Source organism: Metarhizium robertsii, assembly GCF_000187425.2.
Source record: "Metarhizium robertsii ARSEF 23 chromosome Unknown MAA_Scf_5, whole genome shotgun sequence".
Lineage (NCBI taxonomy): Eukaryota > Fungi > Ascomycota > Sordariomycetes > Hypocreales > Clavicipitaceae > Metarhizium > Metarhizium robertsii.
The window spans coordinates 915734-939375 of NW_011942193.1; the positions used below are offsets into that span (position 1 = coordinate 915734).

The 23642-nt window shown below is 52.8% G+C and overlaps 5 protein-coding genes across 5 annotated transcripts; all 5 read right to left on the reverse strand.

The window, feature by feature from the left end:
• Positions 1-329: 329 nt before the first annotated feature.
• MAA_11207 (uncharacterized protein) lies at positions 330-1905 on the reverse strand (the record flags this gene model as incomplete). Its single annotated transcript, XM_011413187.1, has 2 exons — positions 330-1415; positions 1468-1905. 2 exons carry the CDS (start codon positions 1903-1905, stop codon positions 330-332), a joined length of 1524 nt encoding a protein of 507 aa, XP_011411489.1.
• A 1400-nt stretch (positions 1906-3305) lies between these two features.
• Positions 3306-3966, reverse strand: MAA_04367 (uncharacterized protein; the record flags this gene model as incomplete). The annotated part of the gene is made up of 3 exons (XM_007822365.1): positions 3306-3512; positions 3596-3850; positions 3910-3966. The coding sequence occupies 3 exons, from the start codon at positions 3964-3966 to the stop codon at positions 3306-3308; spliced, it is 519 nt and encodes a 172-aa protein (XP_007820556.1).
• A 3177-nt stretch (positions 3967-7143) lies between these two features.
• On the reverse strand, positions 7144-11628 carry MAA_04366 (methylcrotonoyl-CoA carboxylase alpha chain; the record flags this gene model as incomplete). The annotated part of the gene is made up of 11 exons (XM_007822364.2): positions 7144-7251; positions 7327-8622; positions 8749-10497; positions 10596-10657; positions 10713-10832; positions 10913-10917; positions 11024-11061; positions 11144-11155; positions 11232-11239; positions 11318-11338; positions 11496-11628. The coding sequence occupies 11 exons, from the start codon at positions 11626-11628 to the stop codon at positions 7144-7146; spliced, it is 3552 nt and encodes a 1183-aa protein (XP_007820555.2).
• Positions 11629-15541: 3913 nt separating this feature from the next.
• Positions 15542-16304, reverse strand: MAA_04365 (UPF0041 domain-containing protein; the record flags this gene model as incomplete). Its single annotated transcript, XM_007822363.1, has 3 exons — positions 15542-15803; positions 15895-15967; positions 16232-16304. The coding sequence occupies 3 exons, from the start codon at positions 16302-16304 to the stop codon at positions 15542-15544; spliced, it is 408 nt and encodes a 135-aa protein (XP_007820554.1).
• A 1722-nt stretch (positions 16305-18026) lies between these two features.
• MAA_04364 (WSC domain-containing protein) lies at positions 18027-21773 on the reverse strand (the record flags this gene model as incomplete). Its single annotated transcript, XM_007822362.1, has 5 exons — positions 18027-20673; positions 20775-20916; positions 21026-21168; positions 21240-21551; positions 21625-21773. The coding sequence occupies 5 exons, from the start codon at positions 21771-21773 to the stop codon at positions 18027-18029; spliced, it is 3393 nt and encodes a 1130-aa protein (XP_007820553.1).
• Between the last annotated feature and the right edge of the window lie 1869 nt (positions 21774-23642).

Sequence of the window (23642 nt, forward strand, 5' to 3'; positions counted from 1 at the left end):
CATACCACACAATATTCGAACCATATCGAAATCGAACTTTAAATCTAAATCTACTCAAACAAATAGTAAGTTGCCTTCTTCAAGAGCATAACAAGTCGCTAACAGCAGCATGCCCAAGGATCAAGATGGCAGACAAGCGCGATGCTCATTCCTCGGCCAGCTACACCGGAGTGGCCCAAGAGGCAGGCTTCGGGGTGGTTATTAAACCTTCTGATGCGGCACTGGCCGTATCGTCTGGCAAAAGCACGCAACAGGATCGACTCAAAAGGAAGCAGGAAAGAGAGGCGCGAGAGGCGGCAGAAAAGTCCTCAAAGTAGCGCGACTACTGTTCATTCAGTATATAGTCGACCTAGTTTCTGAGTATAGCCATTGAAATCAGAAATCTTCTTCTCGACAATGTGCTGTGACTTCCGTCTCCAGAGTAGTGCAAAGGACTTATCCAGTCCAGATATGGTTTCTGAAAACTGTGGTACAAGGTGATCATACACCAGGTAGTAGGCCCCGTTAACAGACTCTAAGCTGTGCCAAAACCAAGTACCCTTTGACTGCCACATTTCTTCCATGATCCTTGAGAGTGGCCAGACTAGCTTGAATCTAGATTCCTCTTCTGAGAAGGCGCGCATAAATTCTTTCCGGATGCAGTCGTACTCAGTCAAGTTCTGGCCTTCGTGGTTGTCCACAATTCCGTCAATGCTCCGCCCCGTGAACCAATACGGGGCCGACAAGGCCTCTGGAGGTAGAGCGCATAGCCATTCTAGGTCAAGAAGGCAAGTGATATTCCAGTCATCATCCACGAAGACATTGCTTTGATGAAGATCGGTGAGCTGAAGTAGGAACGGTCCATTTCTATATTCCCTTTTAATGTAGTTGTGGGAGAGGGTGCGAAGCATCGTACGAATTGCCATCTGGGCCCGGCAGTCATGCTCGTCATCTGCTGCACTCTCATTGCTGTAGAAATAGTTGTCATGTAATGTGATCATGTCGGCAACATACGACTCGGTGGAACAATACGTTTCTTCATGATCTATTGACGGCTCGGCCCCCCAGTTTTCCAGTAGCGCAGTGGCTGCAAAACTAGGTCGATTTGTCAATGTTACAGTGCAGTCGTCGTGAAATCGAAATGAGCCTATTCTGGGCTGTGGTATCCGGGCCAGCGATATCATAATGCGGGCTAAACCATGGAACAGTCGATTCCGGTGGGACGGGTCATGCCGGTGGATATTCCACGTACTTGACAGCATTTGCCCAACATCTTGTCCTATATAGTCTAACAACATGTATTGAGTTGGCAATGTCGTAGGTGCAGCCATAGGGGCGTATGATGAAAGAGCCGGATGTTGGAATACTGATCGAAAGAGTCGCAAGACGATACGACGCAAGCGCATGTACCATGGGAGTCGGGCTTCATGAGTAAACTGCGCTCGATTAATAACATGTCCATACCCAAGCTATGCTCAGAATACATACATGGCCATTGGAAGTACTAAATCCATATAGCTGTGGGATGCGAATATCTGGACAGTGTTCCTGCATCCAGAGGTATGCACCGACCTCGCCTCGCAGCTTTTCGTCCAGAGACGCAGAGTCCCGGAGCGCGAAAGGCATGGGGCAACGCATCAACACCCTTCTTCCGAGTCGGCGCGACTTCACCTCTATCGGAATACAGACATTGAACTTTCCTCGAATCCAATCCTGAGGAAGAGCGACGGAGCATTCTGCTCCAGCGTCCAGCCCGAGCTGTTTCTTCGTTATTGTCGCAATAGATTCCCGGTGGCTCCATAAATCGTGATATAGCTGCTTCGCCAGTGCGACTTGGTTGTGGCGATGGATTACATTGAAGTCCAGATTTTTCGCTTCTTCAAAGGTGACGGATTCATGGTCCAGCAGCGGTATTGTCGATGCCATGGCTGGAGCTCAGCGTCCAGGGACAGGTGTATGTACGTGGGTAAGGATGATGGCAGCACCTGACAGAAGAGAGAGGTATGACCAGGCCCTACACAAGTCGACTAGTCCTCGCCTGAGGAATCACTGCACCACCGACCAGGCATTTAGAATTGTTTTGTGTACGGAGTAACTGGCAGAAATGCGCATTGATGCCTGGGAAGTTGGTCGCTTTCAAGACGGCGTTGGTTGGACGTTGGAGACTGGAAGTTGGTTGGCTGGGAAGCATTCAGGGGCGGCGATATGGAACCGTTGACCCTAGTGGCCCCAGTGCCGTCACGAGCCAATGTCGGCGCCTTCCGTTTTAGTAGGACCCCAAAATCTCGCTTCCAGTCAGTATTGGCCACCATGAGCGGCTTCTCATTGATACCGTGCATGGGACTATCATGCAAGCATGTATCGCAGAGGCAAAGCTTCAGCAAAGTTCCCGCACGACACAACCAAACCACTCAAGATGCGCGCCCAGTCTTCATTGGCCTGAGACTGACCAAGATAAAATTCCCTTAAATACACTTGTTATGCCCCAAGGGTTCATGTCTACGAAGTCTCGGCAAGCAAAGGCAGTGCGTAGGCCACAAACCAACATTTCCCTGGACTCTCTGACAACTAATTACCTGTAGTCTGACTGCAGAAGTGTTTCTCGGAATCAAACATTACTACATAGGTAGGTAGGCGTGGGTATATAATCGTACAAAAATGCCCTCCCGCAAAAGCAAACCGCTGAGAATGCGACGCTGGCGTCCTGAAGTCAACAGTCGGAAGCGACTGCCCTAGAGCTTGCCTTGTAGGACTATCTCAGGCTCGAGAAGATGCATCAACTCATCCCGTCCCCTTTCCCCTTCTCATTATCCATGCCGTTTCCAACTCGTTGCCGAGGAGGACAGAGTAGTCGCACAGTCAGGAGGCGTAAAACCCATCCAAAGGAAATAACAAATCGGCTTCTGCTCCAGCAGAACAAGTCCAGTTCCCAATGCCCATAACGCAGAAGAACGAGCCCGAACTCGATATTCTCAGTATCGGGATACAATACAAATATGAGCCTCTGCCGCCATTGTACTCCCATCTCATCCAGCACCATGTGCCTGTCTGTCTCGCCCGCGGCCACAATGGTATCGTCATAACTTTGCTTAGGTCGTAGGTCGTTGCCAAAAAGAATTATCTGTCAATAGTACTTTTGTTTAAAGAAGATGCCTGTCATGAAAACAGCAGCAGAGGCAATGTTTAGTCAATGAAAACCAAAGACGACATTGGACTTGATGAAATTAGTTGTCCGAGTACAAGTCCCCTGAAACGCCTTGCAAGATAATCCCCAAAGTTCATCTATGTGAAAACAATCCAAAAATTCAAAACAGTGGGCCCACGATTTACAGACCGGGCTTGGGAAAAGAATATCGATGGCGCCGGAGCTCGTCGGAGGCCTTCATACTACGGTCAGCAGCCTGTTGCTTGGCGGCCAGGGCGTTGATCTTCTCGCGGGCTCTCATGAGGCTGCTGTTGTCCTGCTGCTTTATCTTGGCGCGGATGTCGTAAAGAGCCATGAGGGTAGATGCTCTTTCCAAGTCGTCGTCAACCTAGACGTTTGTCATCAGAACTGAAACTCCTTCGCGTGCTGCTTAAAATGGGGGCAGGGCAGGGAGCGCATAGGCCTTCATACAATAGACTCGCTCAGTCGAGGCGTTCCGGGAGATGAGTTTGCGGCAGAGCCAGATCGGGACCCTGAATTAATCAGGATTCGTCGACCTAGCTTGTCAAACTTGGGGGGGACACCAGCCTCGGATGACCACGATCGCTTCATGTTGGTCGGGCGCGGCGGTTGAGGGCTCGGTGCAGAAGTCTTCGGTTCGGCTAATTGTTCTGCCTTGACAATGGGGACATTGGCGTTGACGATGGCGGCGGCAGCCTCGGGTTCCTACAGCGACGACATTTTAGACAAGGTGCGTTGAATGTACCCAGGTGGCAAACACCTACCGCAGCTCCAAGATTGCTCAAGTCAGCGAGCACCTGAGACAGCTGGAGACTCTCCATGGCAGTAGCGCGACGACGAAGAATCCCCAGGCGTGTAAAGTATTAAGGGGAGGCTCGATGCCGGGAATAGGCGTCAAGGCCACGCACAGGTCAGAGATGTCGACAAGGCTCGTCGTGGCAGAGGCCTCCTCGGATGCGAGGACAGGACAGAACGGAGCAGCGTAAGGGTGGAATGGTGGTCGTGTGCCCTGCGGTGGAAATGCTGATTGTGCACACGGCGGCAAGTCTTTTTCTGGATGGATTGACGGAGAGTGTGACGATAGATATCTGGACGAGGCTCCTGCTAAAAAAAATGAAGAGACGAAAATTTGCGAGCAGCGACCGTACTCGGTGGACTTGTGTGTTGTGTGGTGTTGTGTGGTGAGTCCTGCTTGGGGTTTGGTGGCTGCAGGCCGTCTCCTTTTTGCAGAGTCTGGTCCAGTCCAGACGGGATGTACAGTTGTACTCGGCTTGGGGCGCTTTGATGTTAAGGACATCTGGACTTGGAGGGGGAGGCGAGAAGGCTCATGACTAGTACGGAGTACATGAGCGATGCACCGGTGCACTGCACTAGGGCCGGAAGCGGGGGAGGGCCGGGTGCAGCTTGCAACTTTGAGCTTACGGGACACCGGCTTACTGGGGCACATAGCAGGGGCAGGTGTGAGTGCGTGGATGTTGATTGACATTTCAAGCCAGTACGCATGTAGTACGCAAGCAAGTACCCAAGAACCTGTGCTCGAATAGCCCTGCCAGCAGCTGACCAGCAGACTTGGATCTTCTCCATCAAAGTCTAACGGGACTGTCCATCCACTTACTACTTACTTAAGTAAGTAAGTAGTATGTATTTAGTGCTATGGCCTAGCACGACCAATTGTGCCAGATCAAGTCTGGCATTTGCTACCAGAAACTACCAGTTGACCGACTCTTGCAACTTGACACTACTCCGTACTCTGGCGCAAAGTCCATGCAATCAGTGACGCGATACTATACAATGCCAGCATGACTGCGTACTGCATGGCATCGCATGGCACTCGCGCTACTAGCATGGTCAGATCTGGATGCTGGGACATGTCATTGCAGCAGCCCCGGCCTTTGCGGAGCACCCAGCACCTGAGGTCCTAGGTCGCCAGGCATCAATTCATCTCATTCCCACTTGGCCCTTTTAAATTCTTCTCCCCCCACACTCTTTTCGACTAGAGTGGGTCATGAGCGCTTCAGGGTTCGGCCTTGGCCTGCTTCTGGAACAGACATGAGGAGACGACAGGGTGTCCGCGATGGCAATGGCAGGGCAAATCTCTTGCGCAACACTAGGCTATAGATACTTCGTACTCGATAGGGAGACGCGGCAGAAGCTGCTAGACGAGGCCAAGGGAGACGGTTTCCGCCCTGGGTGCAACTCCGACTTCTCTCCTTTCCAGCCTTGTCTGGTTTTGGATGGCCAACGAGGATTATGTACATAAATCATGGCAAATGGCAGAGCTCGTCTCATCAGTCCAATGGGAAACGCGCCAAACGATTCCGTCTCCCCCGCCACACGAGACAACCGCCCCCATCCACCCGACGCCGAATGCATGCATGCATGGACTAATAAATTACTCTGTACGGAGTACAAGTACAAACAAGCATTTTCATCGACGTAGCATGCAGGCAGACAGCTGCCAAGTGTGCGTGTGACGATCCTGACGTGATGTGACGTGACCCCTCAAGCCCATTCGTGATGGCTGTCCTCTTCTCGAATCACGCCCACTGTCCGATTGCCCTCCGATTGATCGAGGCACGCAGCCATGAGTGTTTGGATTGACAAATGTTGCATTTGAGATGGTTATCAGATTAGACTGCATATGGCTGCCTTGACGCTGTCTCACCTCCTCGGCTGAGCCGGAGCGCCAAGTTGCCAAGTGGTTAAACCACTTCAAACTTGGGCTCAGGCCTCGCAGGCCATGAAATTATACAATGCGCTGCTCTGGCTGGTGTCAAGCTGCTTGATTTCATGTCTGTTCGCCATCATCTGTTCCATCCAGCTCAGCGGGAACCTACGCGCCACGCGATATCCAGCATCAAAGTCCTTTGTCTGAAAATCGTCACGCCCGTCACGCCACGTCTACCTGCGTTTATTTGCCTGCGTAGAATCTAGAACCTGCATGCTCGGGCCACAGGGCCAGTTGTCCAGCCTCAAATTTACTGCCTCGTCCACTATGTAGAACATGGACATGCTCAGCCGCAACCCTCTGCGTTGCCTCCCATCGCCTCCCGCAGAAGCATGTGCGGCCGGCATGATGCGCCAGCGCAACGCGGCCGTGTAAATGTCTCCATGTCCCCCAAGAATTGTGACAAGCACCTGGGCAGGTCGTTTCATGCGCCGCCCCCTCCTCAATCTCCACGTCTCCCCCGGATTCTGGGGCTGGCCCGCCGGATACACAGCCGAGGCGGATCATGGAGGCAGCATGGCGTCGTTCTTCTATTGGTTCATTGGTTCATGGAGTACCGAGTAGAGCAAGCGACTTCTTGTGGCTGGGGATGGAAAAAACGACGCCTGTACGGAGTACTCCGTAGCATTTATTTTGAGACCTTCGCTGCGTATGCATTTCACTTAACTAGCCACGACGACTGATACAGGTCCGACAGCAAGCCTGGGGTGCTGATCGAGCTTCCACCGCCATGGTAGCATCGACAGGCGACGGCAATAGCGGTGGTCCAGCATACAGATTAATCACAGTCGGCGCTTGAAGACGCTCTGTGCAAAACAAATAGCAATTGGCCGCCGAGACAACGTTGGCGCATCGTTGCGTACAGCTTTCCTGATACCGCAATATACCAGCCACAATTTCACACACCGCGGAAGTCACACCGAAGATGCTGCTGCCGAGGGGTACGAAGCCACAGTCATACGTGGTGAATGAATGCCCTTGACGGTCTGTCACATGGCAACTGAGCTCTATCCATAATCATATTCATATTCATAGCCATACAAGCAAAAAATCTACCAGACGTAACCTAAGAAAAGGGCAACAAGTAGGGGGAAATTAACTCCGACAACCTCGCACTGTTCATGCCGTGCAGTGTGTTTTGTTTTCCGTACCTGTGGCGTCGCTCGTTCGTTCCTGAATGTGCAACTTCAGACTGCCAAAACCATCCAACCGTACAATCCACAAATTTTTCCTACCTCTTTTATTTTTCTAGCCTCAAACAAGGGCGAGTCTAGGCTTTTGTGATTCTGCACACTAGGTCCGAACCGTCGACTGAGTCGCCCTCCTTGACCTGGAGGCTTGCGACCTTGCCGCTGTGGGGAGCTGAGATGACCATTTCCTAGCGTCGGGTTAGCAAAAGTTCCAAACTACTTGACATTTTTTAACGCATATGACAAGGAGGGTATTGACTCACCATCTTCATGGCTGACAGGACAGCCAACGGGTCGCCCTTCTTGACATCGGAGCCCTCGTGTACGCGGAGCTCAACAAGAACGCCAGACATGGGGGCACCGACTTGGCTGGAGTCGCTTGCATCGGCCTTGGGTCGGCTAATGTTCTCCACGGCAGCCTTGTTGTCAAGGACTGCGACCTGTCGAACCTCGCCATTCATCTCGAAGAAGACTTCACGCTGGCCGGTATTCTCGCTGAGAGGGCCAACAGCGAGAAGCTTGAGGATGAGGACCTTGCCCTTCTCGAGCTCGACGTTGAACTCTTCGCCAATCTCGGGCTTGGTGAGGAAGTACCGGGTTGGCAGGACAGACAAGTCGCCATACTGCAGTTGGAACTTCTTGTAATCCTCAAAGACCTTGGGGTACATGACGTAGGATGCGATATCACATTCAGTGACGGGAGCACCATACTTCTTGGCGAGGTCTTTCTTGACCTTGGCGAAGTCGACGGGTTCGAGGAACAAGCCAGGACGCTTGTCGAGCTTGCGGCGGCCACGCAGAGCATCAGAGCGAAGGGGCTCCGGGAACCCTCCGTATGGCTGGCCCATCAGGCCCTCCAGGAATTCCAAAACGGAGCCAGGGAAATCGAGTTCCGAGGCGCGGGCCTTGACGTCCTCAGCGGACAGCTTGTTGGAAACCATGAACTGGGCAAGATCACCCACAACCTTGGAGGTTGGGGTGACCTTGACAATATCGCCAAGAAGGTCGTTAGCGTGTTCGTAGGCCTTCTTGGTCTCGAGCCACTGGGAGCCCAGACCAAGCTGTGAGGCCTGGAACATCATGTTGGTGAGCTGACCACCAGGAATCTCGTGCTCGTAGACCTCGGGATCGGGACCTGCAAGGTGAGCCTCAAAGGGAGAGTAGAGTAGACGAAGCTGCGACCAGTATGTGTCGAGGGCGCGAACCTGGCGGGCGTCCAGACCAGGCTCCAAGCCAGTGCCTTCGAGAGAGGCCAGGATGGCGTTGATGCTAGGCTGAGAGGTCATGCCAGACAAGCTGTCAGTGGCGGCGTCAACGGCATCGGCACCGGCCTTGGCGCAAGCAACCATGGAAGCGACACCAGTACCAGCAGAGTCGTGGGTGTGGACGTGGATGGGGAGATCAGGATACTTCTTGCGGATAGATCCGATCAGAAGAGTGGCGGCGTGAGGCTTGAGAACACCAGCCATATCCTTGATGCCCAGAACATCAATGTCAAGCTTGACCAGCTTGTCAACCAAATCCAGGTAGTACTCCAGGTTATACTTCTTTTTGGGGTTCTAATGAGAGAGTGCCTGTCAATACATGTCGCGTCCTGTCGCAGTGCTGCGTAAATGAAAAGAGTGCGGGAAAAGGGTCCAGGGGGTTAATAGAAACTTGGGAACCATAAAATACAAGGGACTTACCAGCATATCTCCCGAAATACACACTGTTCCTTCGGCAACACCACCGGCCTTTTGTACGGCTTTGATACCAACTTCAAGCTGGTCAATATCGTTCAGAGCATCAAAGACACGGAAGATATCGACACCGTTCTTCTTGGCCTGCTCGACAAAATGGTCAATAGCATTGTCTGGCAGAGAGGAGTAGGCAACACCATTGGCACCACGCAGAAGCATCTGGAACGGGATATTAGGAACAAGCTTTCGCATCTTGCGGAGACGGTCCCATGGGTCCTCGTAGAGGAATCGCATGGCAACATCAAAGGTAGCACCACCCCAGCATTCCAAACTGTAGAGGTTAGACATAGCATGACTGGTCTCCTTGGCAATGTTCAACAGGTCCACGGTTCGGACACGAGTGGCAAGCAGAGACTGGTGGGCATCTCTCCAGGTGGTGTCCATGAGCAGGCAGCCCTTGTATTCTCGAACAGCCTTGGCAAAGGCCTTGGGGCCCTGCTCAACAAGAATGTTCCTCCATCCCTTCTGGCAGGGCTGGCTGACATCAATCTTCTGGCCATCGGATGCGATGAGCTCAGGGAGAATGATCTCGGTCTTGAGCTTAGGCTCGCCAATTTGTCCCTTGATGGAGCTGCCGTTGACGGCCACGTCGCCAAGATAGGCCAACAGCTTCTGGGCACGGTTCTGGCTTCCAACGAGATCAAACAGCTCGGGGGTATCATCAATAAAGGTAGTCCAGCAGTTGCCGTCAATGAAGACGGGGTGGGTAAGTAGGGAGGCCAGGAAGGGGATGTTGGTCTTGACACCACGGACACGGAACTCTATCAAGGCACGGAGGACTTTTCTGCGGGCGATTTCGTATGTTGAGCCGTGGCATGTGCACTTGACCAACATGGAGTCGTAGTAAGGAGTAATGACGGCACCAGCAAATCCGTTGCCACCGTCAAGACGAACACCATTACCACCGGCAGATCGGTAGACCTCGATCTTGCCAGTATCCGGGCGGAACTGTTCAGCGGGGTCTTCGGTGGTGATACGGCACTGAATGGCAAAACCACGGGTAGAGATGCGGTCTTGGGTCAGTCCGAGCTGGGAAAGGGTAGCACCAGCGGCAATCTGGATCTGGGCGGCGACGATATCGATGCCAGTAATTTCTTCAGTGATGGTGTGCTCGACCTGGATACGGGGGTTGATCTCAATAAAGTAGTATCGGTTCTGCTGGTCGACCAAGAACTCCGCAGTGCCTGCATTGCGGTAGTTGACAGACTTGGCCAGCTTGACAGCATCGGCCAGGATGGCATCACGGGTCTCAGCGGGAAGGTCCTTGGCAGGGGCAATCTCGACGACCTTTTGGTGTCTTCGCTGGACAGAGCAGTCACGCTCGTACAAGTGAACAATGTTGCCATGGTTATCACCAAGCAGCTGGACCTCAATGTGCTTGGGCTTGTCGAGGAATCGCTCGACAAAGACGGTTCCGTTTCCAAAGGCGGACTTGGCCTCGGAAGTGGCACGCTCGAAGCTCTCCTTTAGGGACTCGGCGTCGCGGACGACTCGCATACCCCGACCACCGCCACCATAGGCAGCCTTGATGATGATGGGGAAGCCATAGGTGTCAGTGAAGGCCTTGACCTCCTCGTACTTGGCAACAGCACCTTCGGTGCCAGGAACAACAGGGACATCAGCGGCGATGGCGAGCTTGCGGGCCGAGACCTTGTCGCCAAGCGCATCAATGACATCGGGTTGGGGGCCGACAAACTATTATCGTTGCAAAGAGAGATACCAATCAGCTCCGAAGGGACCAGGGGGGGTCAAGACGCAGTGTAACACCGGGGCAAAGAGGTTATGGGTCTTACAATGAGGCCAGCCTTCTCGACGTTTCGGGCAAATTCAGCATTTTCTGACAAGAAACCGTACCCTAGATCGGATTAGAAGGGATGAGCTTATGCGGCGGCTGCCGAGTTAAAACTGACCAGGGTGGATCAATTGAGCACCGTGCTCAACAGCGATCTTGATAATCTCGTCTCCGGCCAGATAGGCTCCGACAGGGGTATACTGGCCACGCTTTCCGATAACGTAGGCCTCGTCGGCCTCTGCAGTCACTGTCAGTAAAGAAGATGGAGGGGGAAAGTCGCCAGACTAAAAACGACGGTCGGAGAAGTGATGTCCCTACTCTGCCTGTGCATGGAAAGACGGTCCTCATAACTGTCGGGGTTGGAACGTCAGTCGAAGCTCCCAAGCGGACCGCTCAAAGCGGGCGAGACGCCTGCGCTGGAGTTGTTACCTGAAGACGGCGATGGTGTGCAGTGAAAGCTCGTGGGCCTGTGAACCCCCAAAAACCCCTCAGCGTCAGTATGCGATCAATTGGAGTGGTATACGGGCCGCAAGGGACTGCCAAACTTACGGTTCTAAAAATCTGCAATGCGGCACAACAGCTTGGTTAGCACATCGTCATTGTGTCTCGTCTTTGAACTGGTGGGGTCAGGCCATACCCGGATGGCTGGCACATGTTAGTACTGGCTGAAGACGCAGCGATTTGGCGCAACACGATGCATGGAGACGGAGACGGATCACTTACGGATTTCACCACGGTTGGCAACTGTTGGTCAAAAATAAAAATGGTCAGCTTGAGCTCCTAGATTGTTCCAATTCGGGCAATTGAGCTACGCGCGCAGTCGGCCCTTGTCTCCCCAGTCTGCGACCGAGGCACAAGCAGCCAGTCCAGCTCGACGAACGCTCACAAACTCGGGACATACCCAAAATCTTCTTTAGCTGCATGATGCTCGAGTTGGCTCGGATGTGGTGAACCGAGTTGGCGGCCTTGGGCTCGTCAACATCCTCATCCTCGAAGACATCGTTAAAGGTGAGAGGCTGCTGCGGAACTGCCATGATGGGCAAGGAGTTGTGCAGCAAAAAGGCAGCAACAAAAAAGTAAAGGCAGAAGGAAAGGCTAGATGAGGCAGAAAAGCAGAGCTTGGGTCGAGGGAGCTCCGGGTGGTTTTTAAAGCTACTGAGCCGGGAGGCCGGTCTGGTGTCTGATCGGCTCAACAAGTATCGTGCTTCGTCGACTGGCTGGAGTAGAATGGACCTGAGCAAGCCGGGGCGAGGAGGGGTGAGGGGTCAAGTTCTTTGTCTCTGCCTGTCTCTGCCTGTCTTGGTGGGGGGTGGGGTCAGCAAGGCCGAAAAGACCAAGGTGATGTCGCAGTTGGATTGACGTCTTTTTACTTGTGAATCAATTGTCGGCCGTGGTACGTGTCTGAGCACAAGCAACAACGCTGCTTGCTGGCGAGGCTCGGGGTTGCTCGTTCTTGTGCTCGTTTCACTGACCGTCCGTCTAGCTTGGCGTTGGGTCTCGCTACACTGGGTGCACAAGGACAAGCAAGAGGCGTCCTAGGTCTCGATGGTGGTTGGAGTTGGGCGAGGAGCAGAAAAACGAGAGGCGAAGAAAGACAGAAACCCACGAGCTTCTGATGGCGGGACCTTGGGGCAGATAAACGCATTGCCCATTGCCCATGGCCCATTGAGGGGATTTCTGCTCTCCTTCCGGCGACGCCTGACAATCACTTGATCATGGCGGCTGCTTGACCATCCTGTCCAAGTTCGTCCGCCATGGACATGTTGACTGTCAATCCAAATCCACAACGACATCCACAACATCCACATCCCAGCATTCTACACATCCACCTCGCCGCCGAGAGTATCCAGGATTGGACGGGGCCGTGCCATTTGACACATCGATGTATGTATCTTGTTTTATTTCGATGGCACTTACTCATGTCCGAGCTACCGACTATGTATGCAGGTATTCCTACCACACTGCTCCGATGCCAATAGACATGCTATCAGCAAGTACCATGATTCCTTGTTCCAGTGGACCGCGGCGACCAGTGTCACTGACAAGGATGGCACTCTCTGCGAGGCGTGGACGCTGGATATGCTGGGAGAAAACCGCGCTCCACGCTAACTGTCAAGCCACCAACGTAGTGCGTTGAGGGCAAATTGCCGGCATCAAAGGAACGCGGACCCAGGAAACGCGGTGGTAATGATGTTGAGAGGCGGTTGATGTTCCTTAACTAGCGGGGGAGTCACCACTCCTGTTCAGTCTCATCAGAGCCCTTTTTTCTGTGTTTAGCCGCGCCGCCTCTTGCTTCATGTCTGTCTAGCTCTCTAGGTCTCATGCCGTGGCATCGACCAAAACGCCAACACTGCCCACGGCCCTTGTCCCCGCAGAAGAAGCCATGTTACGTCTCACCGGGTTGAGACAAATCATGCAATGTAAAAAATATCCTTAAAGACGAGCCTACAGCAACAAGCTGGTGGTGAGAAACAAATCAAAAGTCTTGGCCAGTGGCATCGCCGTTCGGTCTTGTCACGGCATTGGATTTGCGCGAAGGAGGGGCCCAGTTTTCTGCAGTGACAAGAGGCATTGGCCAATCACAACCGCGGGATAACAAGCTTCTGTTACAGTTTGCGACTGTCTAATGGCAAAACGTTGCTTGCTTTACCTTGGGTCTTGCGCTCAGACCGAGATCGGTGAGCCAGTCAACTCCGAACCCCAAGATAGCAGCGAAGTATTGAAATACTAGTTTGTCAATTCTTTTATGCGGCGCTTGCAGGCTTGCGCCAAGGTGCTTCCGCGCCGCCCTTTGTCTTGCAAGTAGGATAGATAAAGCGTTACTGTGCTTTAGTACCAGAGTACGGAGTACATATGTCCATGTCAAGTCTCACTGCTGCCAAGGTTCCCTGCCTCTCTAAGCTCCTGAGAGCTCCAGGCGAGGGGAAAGCGGGCGCGCCTGCCAAAATTATCCGGCGTTGTTCTCGGGGGTTTTGCATGCTTCGCACTTTCCTATTTCCTACATGGCATTTTGCACTTCCACTCCTACGTATCTTGAACCCATATCTTTCATCCTCAAGCTTGCTTCTTGCGTGTGTTTTTGTCACACTTCCAGCATCATGCCGAATACCCGCGGCTACCTCCCCTCAGGAACCCGGCTGCCTTGTGAACCAAAAGCTAGCTAGACTTCTCCATGGGCATCCCCGCCGGGCGTGGCCGATGTCTCTGCTGGTTTTGCCGAGGACCAGGTCACAGGCCACGGCCGAGATGCGCGACGACAACCGCCCAAGTCGCCGTCGAGTGCCGCTTTTGGACGTGTCTGGCACTTGAATCCAACTTGTTTTCGGGTCCTCTCGACTCTGTGATGCGACAAGTCTCTGCCACAGTTCTCGTTTCGTCCCTGTCTATTTTCGCTACCTACACGTGCGCCCGAATTAGTTCTGCGGGGGGAGCCGTCCTTTTTTCCCCGTCTGCCGTTTCAATCTTGACGCTGGCTAGCCCTTACGGATGGATCCTATCGAAACCCGATGCATAGGTACTTTGCCAACGTTGTATAAACACCAGTCTCGAAGCCGGTCCATCGCTTTCTGGATGCCTGTTCCCGTGGGCTGAGTTAGGGGAAGAGCCGTCTTCTGGGTCAGACTAGAGGGGCGTGTCTCCATTAACAAGCAAGCCTCAAACGCATCAACCTTGCTGGCTGACGAGATCCTGTCGTGCCTGGTGATGTGAAGATTCTTCCAATGGCGTATTTTAACGTGCCCAGATAATCTTTCAATTGGCTAGCCAAGTGTTCCCGTGATCATTATTCTGGGAGAAACTCTGATTTCGAACGATGGTAATCAGGGCTCTTAAGCACACTGATGTTCAACGACAAGCCAGCGCCAAAAAAAAGTTTAATCTAGTTCCGGTTCTTTTTTTTTTTGCTGTACAAACGGGTAGTTTTGAGCTGGAGCTTTCTGACCTCGGCTGTGTTACCCCAGATTCAAGGCCCGGAGACCGTGGACCCCAATCTCTATCTGTATCTCTCTATCTCGTCTGGTCCCATCCAAGCTACAACCTCGGAAACTCGCAGTTGTCTCTCTTCCAATTTTTCCCGTCTTCACCCACTAGTTTATTTTCACCCTACCCGCCCTTGTATCTCTCTTTGCCCGTGTAGTTTCCAGAAGAGCAAGAATCCATAATGATGCAATCCTGTCGCAGTCTTGTCCCCAACTCGCTTTCTTTAACCGCGCGTTCATTGGTCCATAACTGCGCCTGTACACAGCGTCAACCACGGCTACCCGAGGATAGCCACGGGAACCACATACCCCTTATGCCGCGAAGGACAAAGGGCAAGATGCGGCCAGTTTTTAACTTACTTACGTACTAGTTAGTCTCTCGAGTACCAAGCGAGCAGAGCCCATGTTGTACCCGTCGATCAACGAATCAGTTGGGTAAAATGGCGTACACCGCAGCACCACCACTCCTTGTTGCTAGTATTGCGAACCAAAAACGGGGGGCGCCTAGCTCCATTTTAGCACCCGGAGAGAACACTTTCAACATCACATGATGAACCCGTGCGCATTCGTTCTACGTACATACTCGTACCCCTTGTTTCCGGTCGAGGATTTCTATTTCCATGGCGCAGCCCGAGCTAGATAGATCACCCCGTCTAGAACAAGGTCTAGACCTGTTGACTCGTTTCAAAAGGTGTTGGTTTGTGTGACTTTTGTACAAATGTACACATGGCTGCAGACACGATGCCATTTTACCACCGGATATCGATCCGGTCTCCGAGAAATTCAGCCCCGGCGAACCACGCATCCCGTCTCTGAATCACTGCTCCTCCGTCTGCCCATTCAACAACCTCTACACTCAGTCCCCCACGTGGCAAGTCCTCGCTCTCTCCCCAGCCAAGTCTATTCTGCAGAAGAAAAAAAGAGGAAACCCAAAAAAAAGAACAAATGTGTTGTATATGAGCACAGGTGTTTATTTGCCCACTGCGCTCTTCACCTTGTCCTCCACGCCCTCGACCTTATTCTTGGCCGCCTCGATGCCCTTTTCCAGATGCGTCTTCTCCTTGCCGCCCCAGTGGTGGTATGACAGGTATCGGTAGCCCTGGGTCAGCTGGGCGCACTCGTTGACGAAGTGGCACGCGAAGAGGAGGTAGTTCTTGGGCGTGACGGCGAGCGAGTACCGCATGAACGTGGCCGAGTAGATGCATAGCGCGCCGGTCATTTGGCCCGAGATTCTGCAAGAGTCAGTTTTCTTTGGTTTTTTTTTTTGGTCGCCGCGGGTGGAAAGGAGAAGAAAAAGAGAGAGAGGCAGCTGGTTCAACGTACAGGTCGGGACTCTTTTGCGTGTCCAGCACTGCGGCGACGGGAATGCCAAAGTTTGACACGGGACCCCAGAAGTCTGTGTATTTTCGTTTCTTGTCAGTTATGTTCAAGAGTGAAATTGCGTCTCCGGGGCTCCGATGTTCGGGGGGATAAAGGCTTCGAAATAGCTCTTTTGCTATTTTCTCTCTAGGGGGAAAGGAAACCGCCGCCCGGTGGCTCTAGGAAGCTCGAGGATCTGCATTACGCTCGATTCGTAGATTCACGCATTGGCTTTGTACATTGTTCCACGGGCACGTAGGTGAGAGAGGCCAAGGGGGGGTTGTGCAGGGAAACAACGTACGTGTTGAGCAGACGTAGTCCAACACGGGGTTGGACCTGATCTTTGCGTTGGCCGCCTTGATGAGAGCTGCCATTGTGGCGAGGAATGCCGGACTGCAACTGCGGGAACTGGGAGACGGGGAGGGCGGATATCTCGTCGAGGTCCGTAGTGTCCGTATGGTGTTGAGGATCGATGGGACGGATGGGTCGCCCGAATTTTGGCGGCGCGGGAAGGGCGGTCACGTGGCCTCAACGTTGGCTCCTTTATCGGACGTGGTGGCGTATCCGTGTTATAGCCGGGGAGGTGGCACCCTGCTGGGAAGAATGAATTTTTATTTTTTTTTGGGCAGTGCCTGATTGAAATTGAGTTGTTTAGTAGAGTGTTTCTTCTATGGGCTCTGCGGCTTCAAATTACCACTTATTCATTTTATTAAATATTCTTTTCACCTTGGAAAGCAGAGAGATTATTGGTGTTTATAGCGGCGACTTACACAAACTTGACAGCGTGGGGAGCGGGTCGTGCCTCGAGAGTCGAGACGATCGCAGGTGTCCATCAAGGATTCTTTCTAATCCCTTCGTTTATGGTAACTTGATTAGATGTTTGGCTTTAGATGAGCTACATGTGGCTTATTTATCCCCCAATCCCGGAGAACAGCTCCGTATGCACAAAGTGTCGAGGATGAATGGCAGCTTGCGCTTCTCCATCCACGGCCAAGATGGTGCAGCGATCATGATTCATGTCTCCCAATAGACAGACACTGTTTTAATAAAGAACGTACAATATCGTTTAGACGAGAACAAGCCCCCATTATTCCCAAGAGCCTTGTTCCTGCGTCACGCCAAGACGCAGTACGCAAGCTTACTTGCCAGACAAGCAGATAGTATCGCCTCATAGTAACTTGCCAGCAACAGAAACGAATGAGACGTACGACTCTGAAAAGAATAATTAATAAATAAATAAACCTCAAGAAATACAATCACTACTATACTAGCTAGCCCCGTTAAACGCGTGCTCACACCTCCAATTCCTGGGCCTCATCGTGAAACTCGCGCCCCCAATCAACGACACGCCAAGCACCTGTCAAAGCAGTCATTCTGGGCCGAGCGCAGAGCTAGCTCCCGTTCAAAGCGCCAGTGCCACAATTACCATCAGGGGAAATGACCATGTGGTCCAGCTGCGTAATGCCGTCCGAGGCTGTGGATTCTTTTGAATATATGGAGTAGTACTGGTATGTCCTTCTGTTGTTTCGGGTGCCGCGGTGCAGGAAAACAAATAGAAAATATACACAATCGGTAGCAATCGCATCCTTCGACCGTGGTTGTCCCAGCGTCTGCTCAGCCCGTCCAGCCGCCTCCTTGTCGATTGTGTAGGAAACAAAGTTCCTTGCTCCTTCGAAAGTGGCTACGAACATGCATGTGGGAGACGGCACTCAAGAATACAGCGTCCCAATACACAGAACTCTGCCAGATATTAAACCATCCCGGCATGCTCGATGGAGACCGAAACGAGACGCGGATAACACCATATAAGACGAAAGAGTGAAAGGAAATTATGTATTATATATAAGAAACGAATTTCATCCCGCCAACCTAGTGAAGAAGGGAAAGCGGAAACTTTCCCGTGCACCATCAACAATCTTGTCTTCCTTCTTCAAAGTTTATGTGGTAGGGGTCCCAATGCGTTAAAGGGCCCTGTATTTATGTATAAGTTTGTCTTTTCGCATAATCTTCTTTGTTTGATAACTCTCAATTGTCCGCCGCCCTATAAGTCATGCAAGTCGTAACAGTTGTTTGGCTTGGCGCCACGAGAAACGTCTCTAAACACCGGGAGGGTTGAATCCAGTGCCCTTGGGCCAGTTGCCTAGACCAGCGGGGTCGCCACCAATGCGGACGTAGACACCAACAGCGGGAATACCACCGTCCAAAACGAAGAACTGGTACCAGCCCGGAGGGGCAATGTACTTGCTGGGAGGAGAGGTAACCGTGCAAGAGGTACCGCTGCAGGAGACGGCAGGGAAGAGAGTACGAGCACCCATAGAGTTGCCGTGAGTGCTGGATACGGATCCCAACAGAGACACTTTAATATCGCCGTTTTGAGCCGCAGAGCCCAGCGAGAATGTGACCTGCTGACCATAGGACCAGTCCTTGTTGTCAAGAGTAAAGGTCGGACGAGGCTTGCCTCTCTTCAGATAAGGGGGGCTAAAGGTCTCAACACGATACTCCTCCGGGTTGACGCCGTCCTGAGGATCTGAGCCAGAGACAAGGACGCGGCCATCGAGCAAAGTGATGGCCTCGGAGTGGTAGAGACGGGCCACAGTGGTGTTGGCCATGACGGTAATACGAGAACCAAGGGGCTTGGTGGGGTCGTAGAGCAAGGCGTTCAGGTTGGGATCCTTGGCCAAACCGAAGCCAGCAACACCGTGGTGGGCGCCGTTCATAATCATATATGTGCCGTCGGGGAGAGGGGCCATGCACGTCATGACACGCTGCGAGGGCATGCGCTCGAGTTCCCACTTGGGGTTGGCAGAGTCAGGGTAGGTGCTCACACAGTTGTCCAAAGCATTGGCAACGCCATTAGTAGAACCGCCGCAGATGAGGATTCCGAGAGGATCGGAATAAGGGGCATGCTGAGGGAGAAGAACCGCAGTGCCTTCAAGAGGATAGGTGCGGCCGCCCATGGGGTCGTTGACGGCGCCGGGAATGTTGGGAAGCGTCTTGACGGTGTTGAAGTTGTTCTCGTCCAAAATTCTGGCTTCATTGTAGTAGGCGACAAAGATACCCCCCGACGGCAGGACGCAGGCGTAGGGATACAAGTTATTGGGATCCGTTCTCTCGAGCCATTCCATGTAGAGAGGCTTGGTGCCAGTATAGGGGAGAATCTCAAGTGTCGGCACAGGAGCACTGTTGGAGCCAACTTCACCACCAATGACAAGAATAGAGCCGTTGGCCATGATCATGGCAGTAGGATACCAGCGGCCTTGTTGCAGCTTGAGGACAGCGGCATTTTCTTCCCAGTCATTCTTCCCGGGCACACCAGGAGAGCCGTCAGGAGTGTACAGGCGAACGCCATACGTTGAATCCCCAGACCAGCCACCAACGTTAAGCTGTCGGCCAGCCTTGTCAGGAAGTGTCAAGCCACCAGCACAGAAAATGTCAGTCTTGACGTGCATTTGTCTCCAGGCAGCCTTGAAATTGTCGATTTGGGAAAGATCCAGTTCGTAAGCACCAGTTGAGTTTGGCGGTCCAGTTCCCCATTTCTCAAGGAAGGTAACCTTGCCCGTGATGGCCTGGGAAGTGATGAGAGGGACACAAACGCCACCAATGAGAAACTCGTAAGAACCAGCATCGGGAGAACCAGCAGCAGGGAAGTTCCACGAGTAGAATGGGTCTCCCTTCCAGAAGTATGTGGTCAACAGACTGCCACCACCGCAGTAAGCAGACGCGTTCCCAACACACGGGATATTGCACTGCTTGTCATCAACCTTTTGAGAACCTTGAACGGCAATGTTAGCTGGGTCACCGCAATAGCACTCTTTACCGTATTCGAGGCCGGCAGCCATGTAGCCAAAGGAGCCGCAGAGGTCAAGACACTTCTTGGGAGTCATGTCGGTGTTCATAAAGTTCTGCCAGAAGAAGGTCCTTTGCTGGTTGACATTGTCCTGGTAGCATCCTTGATACTCCCACTGGCCAACTGTAGGAATAGCGGCCGGAGGTGCAACGACCTGGGGCTCGCCCATGGACAGGATGCTCATTCTGCCGCCGCCGCCGCAAACTTGGTTGGAATTGCCGCCGCAAGCAGTATTGCACTCGGTATCAGACTTGGCTTTCACGCCACCGTTGACGATGGAGTTGCCGCAGAAGCACTGTCGTGAATACTCGGCGCCGGCAATGGTAAAGCCTTGGTCGCTGCAGGCCTTTGCACACGACTCGAGAGTCAAGTTGGGGTCATCGGGGAGTTGCTTGTTAAGAATACGACCGTTGACGCCGTCAACCCAGCAGCCATAGGCAGACCAGCCGGTGGGCAGGCCCGTGGCAGCAGGTGCCCCCGTCGAGGTTGCCAAAACATCAGAAACTGAGGACGAGGTGCCGGGATCGACACCGCCACCCCCGAGGGTGTAGACGGAGAGACGTTGACCGCCCCCACAAAGCTCGCAGCTGGAGCCCGAGCAGACATTGCTGCAGTCAGCCGCAGGCGCCTTTTTGGAACCCGTATTCAACTTGTTCCCGCAGTAGCATTCGCGCGAATACTCGACGCCGAAATACGTGTAACCTGCGCAGTATTTGGCGCAGGTGGCCAGGGTCATGGCGTCGTCGGCATAGGCCTTGTCGCTCAGGGCTCGCTCGTTTGTGGCCTCGGTATAGCAGCCAAAGGAGAACCACATATCAACGGTGGCCGGCTGGACTGGACACGCCGATGGGGTTCCTGTGGGCGTTGTGGTTGGATCGGCACCTCCCGACGTGCTGCTGGGGCCATGTCTGATCAGCCTCTTTGTTCGTGGCTCTGATAAACGTCCGTGCCTGAACCGTCCGAGCTCTCTTCTGGACATATGCATGTGTCAACTCACCTCGTGGGCAATGTGCCGCCCAGGCTGTAAACGTTCAGGGCACCTGGGCCGCCGCAATACTCGGTGCTGTTGCCATTGCAGACCATGCTGCACTTGCTGGCCGGCGCGGGCTGCGCTCCATTGGAAATCCTCTTGCCGCAGTCTAAAATGAAGATGAAAAAAATACGAGCCTTAGCTTAGTCTTGTTTCAAGTCTTTCGAGGCTGCGGGTCCAGCCCACAAGTCCACGGTCCGTGATGCAGCGTCACTTACAGCATTCGCCTCCATATTCAACGCCTGCCAGAGTATTTGTTGCATCTGCTGCAGCACAAGCTGCTGTGCATTTAGCCACTGTCATCTGGTCGCCTGGGACTGAGCCAGCGCCTTGCAGCAAAGCGCGTCCCGTGGTACCTTCACTGTTCATCAAGTCAACCAACAGCCCGGTCACAGTCGCGATTGCAAACAGACATCAGCCTCCTAGACTTACGAGTAACACCCGTCTGATACCCAACCGTTGACTCCGGGATTGACAGATGGCCCAGCGACTTGGCTCGTCTTCCAAAGCGTCAATCTACCAGGGCCTCCGCATGGCTGAGTCGCGTTGCCACCGCAGGTCATTCCGCAGTCAGCGGCCGGCGCTTGCACGCCGCCAGTAGCTAGAGAGCTACCGCAGTAACACTCCGACGTGTACTCAGTTCCAGCATATGGAAATCCTTTTCCAAAGCAGAATTGCGTGCACATCTCGTTGGTCATTTTCGCATCAGTTGTATCGGCCGAGTTGATCGTCCGACCAACATCCCTGACTTGACCATCAGCTTCGTGCCCAGTCCGCAAGATATCTGAACAAGGGAATACACTGCAAAGTTCCTTACACATAGCAGCCTTGGTACGCCCAGCCATTACCAAGATCGGCGTCGGTTGGTGGCACGAGGTCGCGTCTCTCAAGAGTTGATGCATAGCTCGGCGCCAGCAAAGATAGAAAAGCAATGGACAAGAAAGGAGTAAGTGGCGAAGCCCTCATGATGACGGCTCTTTTCGCTCAGCGGCGAAGTCAAGACACTATACACCACAAGAGCCAACAACGAAAGAAAAAAGAATGAACCACTGCCAACGAGTGTACAAGGACCTCAACTTGACAAAAAGAGATGAAGTGACCTCATTAAGAATATAAAGTACACCGCGTAGCGGACTGCACCTCCCATCTCTTGGTGCAGGGGCCGGCTATGTCGGCGGCCTGGGCCCCTTCAATGTTCACCTGAACCACGCGATTGCTGTGATGTCGGACGGACTCTCTTGGCGTGTCAACGGAAACAGGCTGTTCAAAAGAGGTGGGGAGCCGGGGCTGGGCATGCGCCTGGATAGTCTGGATACGTGCATGGTGAGAATGTACAAACGCACATGGGTCAAGTGGGTGTGGATGCGTGGTATGATGCGATAGTGACAGGCCACGACGGTCCGACATCTGAGTCGGATGCACCAGGAACCAATTTTCAAGCTCATTTAGGCAAGGGAACCCTCAGCCACAGCTCCCAGAGATGTGCTGTGAGGACAGAGAGGGTCCATGCGCCTGTGGGAGGCGGCAAGGCTGACATCGCTAACCCCTTTGCAGAGGGAAACATTGATGCCGTCAAAAACATACATGTACAGAGTAGATGACACTCCCCAATGTGTTGTGGGTTCATTGTCGAGCCAGGGCCGGGTATCTCATCGAGAACAACTTGGACAGACCATGGTGGGGCTGAAAAGCGCTATTCAGAATCGCTCTGTTGCTAAACCAAGGAATACGAAGGTCATTTGAAGTTCTCAATTAGTCGTCGCCTAATGCTCTGGTGGGCAACCTTTGGGAAGCCGCCTGTGGTATGGTGATTCGCCTCTGCCCATCGTACGCGAAGGTAGCCTCGATATTTGGATTACATCGGGTTATGATGTGTTGTCGCTTGGCATTAGTGATCCTGACGGACCCATTCTCCTCCTTGGAGATCTACAGACAGTCGAAGCCTGCGATGCTGAGATCCAGAAGCCTAGCCGCTGCGGGGATGTGTAATGTAACCATGTATTGCCAAGAGGTGAAGCCACTGTTTAATCATCAATATTTTTTTGGTGTGAGAGGCGATGGAGGCTGAGTTGTTGTTGACGGATGTTCCCCGCTGGGGTAATCGTCTTCGCCAGACGCGGAACTTTACGACTTGTGTGTAGGCGCTCTTAAAGGAAGAACCAATACTAGACGCAGTTGCATATAAATTCAGTGATTGTATTCCGTACGCAGTGTTTTACCGTGGTTGTGGCCGTTTGAGTTTCTCTCGCAACTAGGATGGACGCCTGGCTTCCACGAGAAGTTGCATCATTGGACCCTGCTGACTCGGTTTTTTTGGCAGAAGGTCAAAATGAGGCATTGAAGGGCAATTCTGTCAAGGAGTGGGGAAACTTAACCAGCTGAGGGAAACCCTGTCCCTACTCCCAGTTCTTGCAGCAAAAGGCAAAGACGGGTGAGGCCGAGAAAAGTGGGTGTCTCGGGCCACGATGTAGTCAGCGTGCAATATTTACGGAGTCCTTATCTCAAGACAATGTCGTTGTCGCAGTTCAGAGTGCGCATGTACTCCGTGCGTGTGGTGTTTACTCGCAGCAGCCCATCTCTATGCGGATTTGTGTAACGCTTCCATCGGCTTTTAGCTCGAGAAACAACCTAGTAGTACTAGTCGTAAAAATGTGTGGAGTGTTTCTATATTTGATAGTGTCAGTCAAGGATACCCAGCACACTCTCTCCACTTCCGTGGTTGCGATACGTATGTACAGTAGGTATGTATGTAGTATGCAGTACTACCAAGTATGGAGTACTATGCACCCATGTGTTCGATTCGTAGATTGTAAGGCCGTGGCTTGGTGACGTTTT